The sequence below is a fragment of the Chenopodium quinoa genome, unplaced genomic scaffold, assembly GCF_001683475.1.
Source record: "Chenopodium quinoa cultivar QQ74 unplaced genomic scaffold, ASM168347v1, whole genome shotgun sequence".
Taxonomy (NCBI): Eukaryota; Viridiplantae; Streptophyta; class Magnoliopsida; order Caryophyllales; family Amaranthaceae; genus Chenopodium; species Chenopodium quinoa.
The window spans coordinates 3,042,570-3,057,267 of NW_018742681.1; the positions used below are offsets into that span (position 1 = coordinate 3,042,570).

Genomic DNA, 14,698 nt, shown 5'->3' on the forward strand with positions numbered 1-14,698 from the left:
GGAGAATAATTTAAGAGATTTAACAATCATCATAAGTATATTACACATTACGGCTATCGGAACCTCTTTCCTCGACCATGAGTATTTTTAGTTCTCTTGTTTGAGTACTAGTCCGTTTTGATGTTGTCAAATTTCTGCCGTACAAAGGGATTATAAAGGCAACACTCGGACGGCTAGGTCCTCTTCGTAAGGGAAGTTAACAATTAACAGTAGGGAATATGTCTTTGTTGTTTACAAGGCCTCTCGAAGAGCGAGACTGTGAAAATGCATGGCCATGCTCAGATGGATTTTAGAAATCATCCGTTTATTGACAGTCGAACTCGAAAATCGAGAAACACTTCTGGACGTAATAAGGATGACAAAGAATCTTACCTTATAGTTTATGAAGAGGCATTAAGTGACACAGGAAAATAGTCTATAAACAAACAACACACTTGTCCGGAAGGACAAGTGGGAGATTGAAAGGAATGGTGTCCTTCGAACAAGTGTATTATTCCAATAGAGGGTTCGGAACTAATTAGGAAAGCTAATTATTAAGTGAGGTCAAGTGATCGGAATGCCTAGCTGGAGGCCGCTTCCGATTAGTAATATTAATGAATAATTAATATTACATCTTGCTCTTGACTGAACCCTTCGGGTCACACCCAATCGTGTAACCGAACCAAGGCAACGAATTAATCCATGGGATAAATTGAGTCGACAAAGATTTTACGAACTAAGACGTTGGATTCCGATCAAAGAGCGTCGAAGCCGAGCATCGTACGTCGAGTCAATTTATGCAATCGACGAGACGAGAAAATAAGTCAAATGACAAGTCATCGCAAAAGACCTAGCCTCGGATTGCCTAGCCAACCGAGGACTAGGCAACATTAGCTAGCATGGCTGCTAGCCATGGACTAGCCTCGGCCACAAGCCCAGCAGCCACGCATGTGCACTGGCCGGGCGTGCTGGTCGAGCCAGCTAGCTAGCAGCGCAAGGGCCTCGTAAGCAATGGCTGAGCTGGCAAGCTAGCAGCGCAAAGCCTCGCAAGCATGGCTTGGCGAGCTAGCAGCGCTAGCATCAGCCCGCAAGCATGCAAGCAGGCCAATGCTAGCAGCACTAGCATCAGCCAACAAGCACACGAGCAGGCCTAGCCGCAGCCCGTTAGCGCCCAGCATCTCTCGTGGGCTTGCGGCGTTCTAACAGGCCTAGCCAAGGGCAAGGCCGCCAGTTGGGCGTGCCTTGGAGCCCAAGGCTTGAAGTCGGTCTTCCTTGTGTACCAAGTGTGAGTTGGTGGGTTTATGCTTGCTCTCCATGGATGGGTTTGTGATCCTTACCTACTCCCTCCCTCATGTTGACACTTGTCATTTGACTATTGTATAGCTTATTTAATTTAATCTGGAATTAAATTAATTGCTTATTTTCACATTTCACCAACTCTCCTACATGGAAAGTTAATGGAAACTCTTTGGAGTATTTCCCTATAAATATACACCTTGGGTCTTGAGAATACTCACTTGAGTAGAACACAAAAGGAATCTATTATTAAGTAAGAAAGCCTTAAGTTCGTAAAACTCTCGTAATATTGGTCTAGCCCCGTCTAAGCTACGGGGTAGAGGCCGGTTCGGTAATCGAGGGTGTAAGACGTCGGAGGTCTTGTATTTACGGGGCTTGAAGTTTTCCAAGTCTGAGCTCGATTAGTGAGCGAAGCATGCGCCTAGGGTGAGCTTCTTTCTCTCTCTTCTATTTATGTGTTTATGTTTTATTTGTTTGCATGCTATTTTATTATGTTGTAATTATTATTCACACGATTCGATTTTCAGGTTTTATTTCCGCGCGGTGTCGGAAACCGCAAGACCCAACAACCTCTTCCTCAGTCTTCTCCATACACAAAGTAGCGTGAGATGACCCCAACAGGTGACCAACCGCAGAGGTCCACCTATATTCTCTAAGCTCTAACCTTTGTTAAGAGCTTCCCTACATCTATATAGACATCTGTACAATTGTCCTAATAAGATTGGATCTAGCGCTACAAAAGGCTTGCTATTGGAAATGTTCACTACAAGTAGCAATAACAGTACAAAAATGCCACCATATTTGCACATCATTAAACAAGAGCGAGTAAAATGAAAAGTACCTCTTCCTCCTACGATACCTTGGCAGAATATGATGACGGTGCAAAGTATGAAATATAGGTATAGAAGCCAATCTTGCTGCTTTTGGACGTTGCCATCATTTGCTTCAGAAGGTTGTGACTTCTGTTGTATAAAGGTCCAACGCCTTCAATCAGGCTGAACATTCTGATTTGCCGACCTTTATCATCATAAGGTGATAGACTAGTAAGGAAAGCCATATCAGCAAGGGTAATAGTCATGTAACCTTGGCGCAGGATGAAATAGTTTAACACGGGATCCTAGAGCAATATAAGGGTACATGTAACAATCCGTTGAATGGAATCTTGCCATACGTCGCCAGTCTGAGGAAACCAAAAATTCTCTTCTTCTCTCATGAGGAGTGGAACTTGGAAAGCCTCATAAACCAGCCCCTGGCTGTTAGGTCTGGTACCCAACCTTTAATTGGATTCTGGCTTAAAATCTAATTGTCGTTTGGATACAATTCATTAAATGCAGCAGGGCGAGGTGCACCTTTATCAAGGATACACTTTGTTAACTTGCGCTAAATTTCCTTTCCGACATCTTGCAGAGCATCTGAAGATGAAAGGTCAAAGTGAAACGCTGGCCCTATAGAGGCAGTGCCTTTCAAAACACCTTATTTAGTGGTCAAAAAATGAAATATGCCATAGGAAGTCAGATCCAAAGTTCAGAGGGTATTTGTTTATCAATTCGCAAAATTCATAAGCCTCAATTAAATAATCTTTTACCATAAAGGATTTGAGCACTTCTTGCAAAGGAAGAGAAGACATTTTGTACTTCGCAAAGTTCAAAGAATAGAAGGTTAAGAGTTTTGAAGATTAGAGAGTGAAATTGGTGACCCCATTTGGTGAAGGATACCTTGAAGGATTTTATGTTTTTTTCCTAGCGTTGGAGAGTTACTTAAATTGTACCTTTTGATTTCGTTCAAACACAAAATGATTCGAATGGTTTAGCAGAGTCTGCTTAAAAAGAAATTGATTTCCCAATTGGAATTGAGTAGCGCAACCTTGAACGCAGCATTTTAGGGCTAAATTTGTTAATTGGAAACCAAGCGACGAAAGTAAAAAATTACTAAATTACCCTTCGACAAATCTTATCAAATAACATTGTTTATAGCTTCTATAGGGTAATTACAATAGGTGATTTCCAAAAATTATATAATCTAAAACTGATCGGAATATTTATGTTAACTTATAAATATAGGTTGAGATCATTAAATCACTTTTACTTGAAACACGCAAGGTGTATCTTCTCTCTAAACAAAAATCTTTTGTCTGAAAATCCACTTCAAATCTTCCTAAAAATCTTTCTTTCACCTTAGTTATGGAGATTCCAACCTCTAGCACAGCCGAGCCTCATCCCAAGGGGAAGACAATAAAGTTTATCTAGACATATATGAACTATCAATGGAATTCCCTGAGATAGAGAAGCTTTGCTCAAGTGAGGACAGGCAAGAGCTAAAGGTGTTAGCTTTAGAAAAGTGGGATGCTATGGAGAGGGATGCCAAAAATGTAGAAGATGATGTCGCCAGGCTACATTTGGCAATGCACGTTTTGGCTTCAACCCTGATCTAGTGTTAGGAGATGAGCCAGTGAGGAGGAATAAAAGCCACAAACGTAGGAGAACTAAAGGTGAGCCCTCGAAGAAGAGGCAACAAAGGAAAGCAAAGAGGTTTCCACCGAGAAGCTTGGGAAGGATGATGATAATAGAGCAAGGAGATAGCTCAGATTTGTCCTCTTATATGTATGAACCAGCACACAAGTGTCCCAAAAGCCCCAATCACACTTCAGATTGATCAAAGGCTAGGGTTTGCTTGGTTCAATTTCTTTTCTCCAATTGAACTAACTTTTGGCTAAGGAGTTAAGTACTCAAACATGATGTGTTACATGTTCTTAGTTCTTCTGAAACTAAGTACCTAAGCATGTTTTTTATCATGTCTTAACTTTTTAATTTCTGTTTTGTTTGATGTTGGGCCTGTTCAAATTATGTGATCAATATAAATTATAAATATTTTGTTCTTTTGATCAAGCGATACAATTGAATTGTTATAATTATACCCACAAATATATTTTTGAATTTCTAAAAATTAATATCTGGGTTGTAATTGTAATTAATTTCACGCTTACCAAGTGACAAACAACCATATTTATTGACATTTAAGTGAAAGACACTTCTAATTTCCCAATAAAAATTAAATGATCAGTAAATTATTAACTTGAAAGTGGAAGTTACTATGCAAATTTCGTGACGGTTTAGTTCCAAATGTATTCCCCTAAATGTGATTTTCGGATAAACTACTTTCAAGAAGTTGAAGAGTTACGTGGTTTTACCACGATGTTTGAAGTAACGGAGGATTTTAACCGTCAAGGGACTGACGCAAGATTGATTACAAATATGAGTGGTCACTTCACTCAAAATCTTCCTTCTTCACGAAAAGTCAATTTTATTTCTCTCTCTTGCTTTCTCTCTCTAAAAATTCAATTTGTCAGATTTCTTCAACCACTTATAAATTTTTTTTGAATTTACCATGGAAGATCTCTTACATCCCATTCAAATGCTACACATTGGGCCTAATGGGGAAGTTTATGGAGTTGGCATGTTCTATGTCGACAATACACTCGATGGATCTATTGAGTACCGAAACGAGTGCCCGAATCACCATTTAGCCATGGATAGGCACACTAATTAGAGGAGAAATTACAAGAACATAAAGAGAAATCACCTCAAAGGAGGGTCAAGAAGCGATGGGGGGATAGACCCGCCATTTTGGAAGATGAAGATGGATCTGCTGGGCCTAGCACTTTTCATGTGGGTGCAAAGGCTGATCTTTTGAAGAATTTCATCAATCTTTCCTACCACATTCGATAGGAAACGGAGGCGAGGACTATCCCTTACCCCAAGACATACTACGAAGTTGAAGTTACCAGGGGTATAGAAGGGGAAATGCACACCTTGATGTATAAGTGTGCCTTTCAATTATGGTATGAAGAAATCTTTGAGCGCTTAGGATCAATTGGCTCCTTACAGAGCCTAGCGATGATAAATTTGAGGATATACTCGATGATCCCAAATTGCAGAATCGTGCAGCGATACTCCAAGATGACCCAGGATATTAGAAGGTATCTCAATAAGTATATTGTTGTATATATTTAGCCTTAAGTCCTGTTTAAAGAGCGTAAACAATTCAAAACTTATCAGTTTTGAAATGCTCTTATTTTGTAATTATTCTGTTTCTATAAATATTAAGTGATGTTTATATACTGTGTTTGGTATTTGCAGAGTTAGACATACACAATACTTTATATTTATGCTTAAAGAGTCATAATTTGGTTGGTATCAAATGCCATCAACCACCAAAATTAGGGGGGCATTTGTTACACCCAAAAATCATATTTTTGACTTTTAATTAACTTTCTTGACTTTGACCAAGTTAAGAAGTCCTAGAGTCACTGAAGGATCTTTGAGCTAGTTTGATTAAAACATAACAGCCATTGGGCTGATATTACACTATGGCCTAATTATATATATATACCTGATTGGAAGGCTAATGGATGATTTTAATTTTCAAAGTAGAGTTGGCGCCAATAAGCATAACCATACAACAGTTATGGAAGTCAGCCATAATCGCTCCATTTTGCGTATAAATAGAAGCGCAGGGACCAAAAGAAGGACATCAGCAAATGACTCAACAACAAGCATTTCATTTCTTTTAAGCTTTCTTCTTAGCTTTTGTAGTTTCCCTTGGCTAAGTAGTCAAGCGACAGTGTAATTATAACATAGCACGTATTGAAGATCGTTCGCCTTTTCAAATTGTATGACCATGGAGGTAACCTCTCCTTCAATTTGTACAATTTTAGTCCTGATTCTATCCTTTCATTAATGGAATGCATTTGTATCTTTTGTCATATGTTTATCTACTAGTTTCTTTCAGCATTCTAACTTGTTTCACTTCTTTAGGAAAAGTTCCCTTATTTGTTTGTTTTACGTTAGCAAGGTTATCAATATTTGAAATCGGTAACTCAAGGAGCAGCCCCCTAATACTCTAGAATAAGATAGAATTTTAACTTGTTGGTAAAGAGCAATATTTACCTCAACACATACATAGAATATGCCTTCTCCTCCTCATTAGAGAAATGTAATGATTATAAGTGCTAAAACTTATGTCTACTGTAGTGTATATTTAAAGGAATTATGACATTGTAATCGTATCATTTCAGCTACATTTCCTAGACTAGCACAAACAAATTTAAACTCTGTTTTTTTCAGTTGCAGGGAAAACAACAAGATAATCCCTAACTCTACTCTTGTTCATTCCGCCTTATCAGGGGATGTGAAATGAGTATTATCTTGGATGATATGATGCACCACATGGAACGAGATCATCTCTTGGTCGCTTTGACATGTTCCATGACAGACATACTGATGTGTTTTGTTAATTTTGGAACGCTAGTGGCTGATCTAGTGATTTACATCATGAGGATAGATGGTAGCATACGTAAGATTTATGTTTACAGTGAATGAGTCAACCATGGTTATCTAGTGTGTGTTTTGTTGATTGGTGATGAGGACGCAACAAAAACGTTTTGCTATACCTTAGAAGTGGGGCTTGTGGGCATTGTGGGGAATGTGGAGAATGAGCGGGTATGATATGAAATGGAGTTGTAAAATCTATTTAGGTTTTGGATGATGTGAGATTAGTTGGAGATGGGTTGTTTGTTTTAAAAAATAATACAGAGTTGTTTGTTCGAGGAGGCGGTGGTCACGGAGGAAGTGGCATGAAAGTGAGATTATATGTAAAGGAGTGGAGTATATAGCAGGAAGCAGTCTTTTTACATTTTGTAAAAACTGGTTTTTTTTTAGAGGTGCAATTTGTTAAAACTAGTATTTCCTATATTTTTGTATTTTGTTGAAACAATTTAATAGACACATTCGTCTTGTTTTGAGGCCGGGTATCTTGTAAACCTGATTGAAGTGCGGGCATGACCAACACCTCTTTTCCCTGCCCATTTATGTGGGCTAAGCAAGGATGCGGGCCTAATCTTTGCTACCTAAACTTATTAACATGCGGATCTGGCTTCCATTGTATAATTCTATGCACTAAAATTATAGACAATTAAGTATCAAAGAATCAAACTAGAAGAAAAGAAGCATAAAGTAAATTAATAAAAGTAACTTAGTACAATATTACAATGCCATGAAATAAGTCAATAACACATTACACATGTTCTAATAATGCAAACAGGGGCGTCTTGAAGATTTTGGGGACCCTGTTCTATAATAAAACTGGGCATGTCATCCTTTAAAACATATAGTATAAAAAAAAACTAAAAATATTTATTAGGAGTTAAAAAACGAAAGACTTACCTTCGTAGAGATGAAGTGAATTTGAGAGTAGTAGCTCGGCAACAATAAGATAAATAACAATGACGATAAATCATGAATAGGAAAACTTGAAATTTAGATAATATTGTAGTTTATCCCAATTAATGTAATATGATTTTTCTTTTTTTTTCACAAACAAAAATTAGAGTTGGGATTATATAGGCGAAATTTGAACTGTTAACATAACATGTTGACGAATCAAAGTTTAAATGTTCATATCCATTGTTATGATCAGTCTAAAATTGGAAAAAAAAAATTAAATTCCCATACGTTAGTGATTGATTTAAGTAAAGAAAGACAATTAAATTATCATATGAAGGGAAGATGAAAAATTGGAAAATTAAAAAAAGAAGATTGAATTTGTATTAATGAATTAACATGGGAATTAGGAGAGATGCATTGGAATTGGAGAATCCAAGAAAGAAGATCAGTGTGATTTTGGGGCCAGTAAATTTTTTTTTAGCACAGAGCAAACACCTAGCAAATAAACAAAACTTTACTAAGTTCAAATTTTGGTTGTTAAATTATTGGGCTCTCTATTTCTGAGGCCATGTGCCACTGAATCTCTTGCACACACTCGTATACAGGCCTAAATGCAAATTAGAAATTATATAACGAAGACATACTAATAATTCAAATTATAATAAGCCACACATAGTGTAATAATACATCATCAACCAGTTATTTTGCAATTTTCATTGCCTTCTTCTTCTTCTTCTTCTTCTTCTTCTTCTTCTTCTTCTTCTTCTTGAGCAAGTTGTGGATGTCGTAGAGCAACAAGATTTTTCCAGCATCATAACACATCAAGTTTGGACATATATATGGTCAACATTTTTTTCATCTAAGTATAGATCAAGTTGTGATTTTTCAGCAACACTTTGTTGCTTACTATTCATCCAAGAGCTAAAGTTAGCCATTCGATCATTACCACTAGCAAGAGAAACATGACATGTAGTAATTTCCTCAACCTCGCCACTTTGACCAACTCCCCCACCATGAACATCTCTATAATCCTTAAGCAAATCACACAAAATAGATTTTATTTGTGACACTTTCTCTTTAGCATGTGTATCTCCATAAAGAATAGTGCAACAATACTGTACTGTTGGGTTTTGCAGTGTTCGACACCGCGCGGAAACAAAATCCGATCACCGGATCGCATGCATAATAATTACAACATAAACAAAAACATTCAAATAAACAAAACACAAGAGAAGAGAGAGAAAGAATACTCACCCTAGAAGCATGCTTCGCTCAACCGATGAGCTCGGACTTGAAAGCTTCAAGTTCCCCAAGTGTGAAAACCTCCGACGGATCACACCCTCGCTACCGAATGGTAACCGGCCCCTACCCCGTAGCTTAGACGGGGCTATACCAAAATAACTTAGAGTTTACGAACAAAGGTTTTCTCGCTTTTGGAGATCCCTTTGAGTTCACCAACTCAAGTGAAGTTCCCAATACCCAATGATTTGTATTTATAGGCATTTGTTCCCAAGAATTCCCATCATCTTTCAATGTGGATATATGGTAAAATGCCAAAAGAAAGAATTAATTTAATTCCAAATTAAATTAAAATGACAAGGCAATCATCAAACAACAAGTGGCATAAGGTGAGCAAGGGAGTAGGTGAGGACCACAAGGGAGGACCACACTCCCTTGCTCCCAAAGCCACCCCTTCACAAAATCGGCTCTCACTCACACCAACCATGGCGTGCCAGCTGGCGCTTAGCCTTGGGCACTAAGGCACGCCAAGGTGGTGGCCTGTTGCTCACCTGGGCCTGCCAGCTGGCTTGCATGTGCGCGTGATCCAGCAAGCCTTGCGCGCTTGCGGGCTGCTGGGTGCATGGTGCTAGCAGCAGCTAGCGAGGCCCAATATTGCTTGCTAGTTACTCGCCTTGCTAGCGCTGCTAGCTTGCTGGCACGCTACTGATGCTTGCTAGCGAGCTGGCGCTGCTAGCATGCCCAGCGATGCGCGACTGGCCTTGCTGGCCTCGCCTTGCCCACAAGGCTTGCTCGGCCAGCATGCCTGGCCATGCGATGCATGCTGGGCTTGCGGGCGAACCTTGCCTTGGGCGAGGGCTTTGGCTAGTCATGCTAACCCACCTAGCCCTCGATTGGCTAGGCCATTTCGAGGCTAGGATTTTCACGCACGTTGACTTGTTTTTTGACTAATTTTTCCGTCTCGTCGACTCATAAATTCGACTCGACTTTCGACACTCGGCTTCGACGCTCTAAGCTCGGTATCTGACGTCTTAGTTTGTAAAATCTCTATTGACTCATTTAATCCTTCGGATTAATTTGTCGCTTCGATTCGGTTACACGATTGGGTGTGACCCAATGGGTTCAATCAAGATTAAGCTGTAATATTACTTATGCATTAATATTACTGATCGGAAGCGACCTCAAGCTAGACATTCCGATCACTGGACCTCACTGAATAATCAACTTTTCTAATTATTTTTGAACTCTCTATCGAAATAATTCATTTGTTCGAAAGACACCATTCCTTTCATGTATTCAACCAATCCAAGTATAAACCAAGGATCCAAAAAAAAAATTAAACACGGGACAAAAATATATTATAATCCGACTAATACTTGTCATTCTTTTGCATTTCTTTGACCATATCAACTAAGAATGAGTGTTGACCACTTATAGTTTCAAGTAACATGCATTGAATATCCCAAACTTCCTTGAAATACACATTTGAAGTTGGAGTTGTAGAAGAGGAGAATACAGATGTGACAGTATAAAACACCTTCAAGAAGTCATTAATCACTTTCACTTTGTGCCACTCATCATAGTCAAGCAAAAATATTTTTAATACACCATCCTTTTCCACCGCATGATCAATGGGTGCTCTAAAATAAAGGGCACGTGCTAGTGCTAATGCGGTGATGGTTGCTTATCATCTATACATAACATATCTCTTCACATATCCTAATTAAGGTTTATAGTTATAAGGGTTGTATGATCTTTTATAGAAAGGCCATGTTCTCGTCAACTGAATTTTAATAAATTGAACTTATTTTTATTGAACTGAATTTAATTCTACTGAACTGAACTAATACCACTGAACTGAACTTAATGCTACAGAACTGAACTTATGTTTACTGAAACTTATTCAAATAAGCTGATGAGAATAGGGCCAAAATCCTTAAGCGACACATAAATATGCATCTGTTTAAGCCACACTTAAATCCTACTTGCAGAAATGGCTTGGGATATTATGATTCAATTAGTTGGCCTGATGATTTGAATTGAAGAAAGCAGGAACAGAAGTATATGACACTAATTTGGCCAACTTATTAAGTTAGTTGGCCTGATAATAAGGTACATCGGGTTTGACCTTGTGTTACAAGACATTCATGTCACCTCAAGTATTGATGTTGGATCTTTGACACTCTGAGATAAGTGGAGTCACATAGGAACTCAACTTTGTTAGGCTGAACCAAAGGTTGGGAATTTTTATGTAGTAGTCGAGTTATAAACTTGGACAAATACCTATGTTATCATAACAACCTTACCTGATCACAGCCACTCTTTCTTCAAAGAGTGCGGATCAAAGAGGTCCTTGATTATAAATAATTGTTTTACAGATTATTCCTGTTATGTGGTTGTATGAGGATACATGAAATATTTGTTGTAAATAATTGTTGTATGCGGATCAAAGAGGTCCTTGATTATATACATGAAATTGAAGTTGTATGAGGAAATTGCACCAGTTGTCCAAGGTATGTTATCAAGTTACATTAGTTGAAGATTATTAGGACTCTTAAGCTGCTAATTTTCAAAACCCTTTAAATAGAAGCCTTAGATAATTAAAGTGCACCAAAGTATTAAGCTAAATTTCTGTAGTTAAAGACTAACATTTTTTTAGAGGTAAGCAGGGCCCACACAACCCGTCCTATCACAGAGGAAACTATGGGTGGGAGTGGCCGGGGATTTGCTCCCGGGTCGAGACCACGGAATGTGAGTGTAGCTCCACTAAGCTATTCACTCACTGCACTAATTAAAGACTAACATGACTCACTGAAATTGAAAATTTTGACAGGCTCAATCTCCAGATCAGTCCCAAAGGAAGTAAGATGAATCAGATTACCGAAACTCATATACCTAGAAAAAACAGTTATATTTATTTACTATAAGATTTTGACTTCCCAAACTAGAAAGTAAGAAATTTCAATCAAATAGGCTTACAGAGATACAGGTTTGTATCTTTCTTTGCTAATGAGGTGTTATGCAAGTCCCTAGAGCATTCAGCAATGAAAATTAATTTAGTATGGGGTACATGAAATGAAGCTCGATTGCTGCATGCTTGTACCCTGGCTTTGAGGAACTTACAGTATTCTATGATCTTCAGGTAAAATTAATCACTACTGTCCCTTTTTTGGAAGACCAAACTTGTCGACTTCATTGACACATTCATCTTGGCATTAACCAGTTCATAACAGTCGATAGTTCTCACAATGTGCAAATGTTTTTTAAGTGCTGACAACGGCTTGGATAGGAGAAAATGATAATCGACTTGCGTGACTTTTTGAGAAAGAAATTATTAACCGATGGCAAGCCATAGCTGAAGCAATAACAAATATGACGAAGGATGTCCCGTAAAAGCGAAGCATCAACAACCAATCTCGCTTTGCATCATTAAGTACTTTGTTAAACACCACTTTGAGGCGACGGTCTGCTATGAGTAACTTGCAGTTGGCTGCAAATGAGTTAGAAGATGTGGTTAGATAAGGATCCTTTATAATATTTCCCGCCATCCACTGGTACAGCACATCTGCAATTGCCCTACAGAATTGTTGACGGACAGCAGCAGCTTCTGGTGAAAGAAATGCCTTAAGCAATGACATACCGTCCTGTTCAGAAGAATATATAATAAGAAAATGAATTAAAAAAAGAAAATGCAATTGTATTCTACTCTACTGACATAGATATTAAGCAAAACAATTGAGCATCCACTCTCCCTCTTTATTGTCGTTTTTTTTTTTTTTTTTTTTTTTTTTTTTGGTGTTGGGGGGGGGGTGAGGGGGAAGAGAAAGCAAGTGGATGCGGAGATGGTTACTTTTCAAGAAATGGTCATACATCTACTAACTATAGAAAATTTGTAAAAAACCACCTTTAAAATTGGGGTTTTTTCCTTTATTATATACTCCCTCCGTATTTTATTAGTTCCATTACGGTCCGAGTGTTTTGACACCGGATCGTGCGGCGCGTTCTTGTCTTTTGGCGACAAGGACGCAAGCCTAGAGCGGAAAGGGTACGTGAGCACACAGCAACACGGACCAAGTGTATCTCAAGGGAGCACACGTCTACAACGAGTGCGGAGTCGGGGCTTGTGACGGCCGGTATTTCGAAGCGGGCACAAGCGGGACCGACGACAACGAGGGTGTCTTGAGGTTCTCTTGGTTTGGAGGGGATGCTTTAAAACAAGGCAAGCACAATATCTATAGAGGCTTAAATCAACACACAAGTCTTAAAGCAATATGCAACCGGGTAGGGATTCTCCTAGGCACGTATGCCGATGTAAATCTTTGATCAGTAACATTAGTCAAAATGAATAGTGCGAAAACTGCAATTAGAGTAAGTAATAAAAAAACGGAGGGAGTATATTAGTATATTATTTGTAAGATTCCAACTTTGTTTTTTTTGCACCTTATGCTTGATTCAAGTGTTGAATTTCCTTTTCTAGTGTTGACCACCCACGTGACATGCATATCAGTGACGTGACCACTAAAAACACCCATTTCCACTAGACCACCAACTGACCCACCAATGCCTCCCCATCAAACTATCCTAAATCCAACCAAAGACCTTTGAAACCAATCACCTATCGTCAAAAACCCACCATGACCCCCTTTAAACCACTCAACTACCTCCATATACCCATCTACCCCCAATAAAAACCCTAACCTTCCCAAAAACCACCTTATTTAATTCGAAATCAACTCCACCCACCCCAAAACAACAACTTACACTACTTAAAAATGTATTTAATACCCTAAATCAACCTCAATTATCAAGAAAACCCACCAAACAACTAGAATTAAGAGAGAGAGAAAGAGACTTCCCCTAAAACCTCAATTACCAAGAAAACCCACCAAACAACTATAATTTAAGAGAAAGATAAAGATTAAAAGAAAGAGAGAGGGGGGTTGGGGAAAAGGAAGGTTGCGATGTCGGTGGGGGAAAGGTAAAAAGTGGTGGTGAAGAGGGAAAAGGAGGTTGTGGTGCAGCCAAGGACAAGAAAAAAAATGAGAATTTCAGCGGGAGTCAATGTCAGAAATAGTGAGTCAAAGTTTGAAATCCAGCTAAGGTGGTCGTTGACAAAATAAAAAAAATTATGATTAAGATGGCTTATTTACAAATAAATAAACAGAATAAAATAACTATAAAAGTTGGTTTTGACAAATTTTCCACAAACTATTTGTGAGAAGGCAACTTCAAAGCCTGAAAATGGGCGTTGCTCATCTATTTCAACTATACAAAATCAATCGCACAACTCTCATAGCTTTTCATTGCTATTGATAAACCACCCGCTTTTTCGAATATAATGCTCATTGAATGACAATTTTGCAGTCATATGACCTACAAAGGATTATTTCTCACAATACACTTCCACTATAGCACCCCAAAATTAGACCTAGACGACGACTCTGGTATAAATTGTTCTTCCAGGTCACTTCCATCTTCCTGCCCCATCATTTTATTTTTTTTTGTTTGGGGGGGGGGGGGGTTCTTATCATTTTTCAAAAGGGAAAAAGTGTCACCTGTGTACTATTCTATATAACCAATTTAAAGGTAATTTTGAAACTGTTTTTCCTTTAGAAAAAATCTTACACAACTCAATCATAGCTTACATTGACATTTAACTTTTCTTATTTGCATTAGAATGAAAGTAAAAAGTAATATAAATGTAATTACGTGCAATTGTGCATTAGGATGAAAGTAAAAAGTAAACCTATATAAAAGTTATTATATGCAATCAAGCTGGGGTAACTTACTGCAGTCATCAACAGCCTTCTAAGCACAGTACCATCTTTTGACGGTAGCAGCTTTAAGACAAAAGTTGCGACGTTAAAGATATTATCGTTGCTACTTGAGGATCCTGATAGCCCATCATTAGCAGACTCCAGAACGGGCAAGAGTTTCCTGCCAGTTGATGCCCCCACAGAACA

General features: G+C 38.4%; 1 protein-coding gene across 1 annotated transcript in view; it reads right to left on the minus strand.

Moving 5' to 3' along the window:
- Positions 1 to 11,671: 11,671 nt before the first annotated feature.
- The window catches only part of LOC110722422 (uncharacterized protein slr1919-like), a 29,423-nt gene continuing 26,396 nt past the window's right edge, over positions 11,672 to 14,698 (minus strand). The window contains exons 15-16 of the mRNA XM_021901691.1: positions 14,525 to 14,672; positions 11,672 to 12,379 (exon numbers count right to left, since the gene is read on the minus strand). Of these exons, the coding sequence (XP_021757383.1) occupies positions 11,999 to 12,379; positions 14,525 to 14,672 (529 nt within the window). The 3' untranslated portion in view covers positions 11,672 to 11,998. The remainder of the gene's footprint in view (positions 12,380 to 14,524; positions 14,673 to 14,698) is intronic.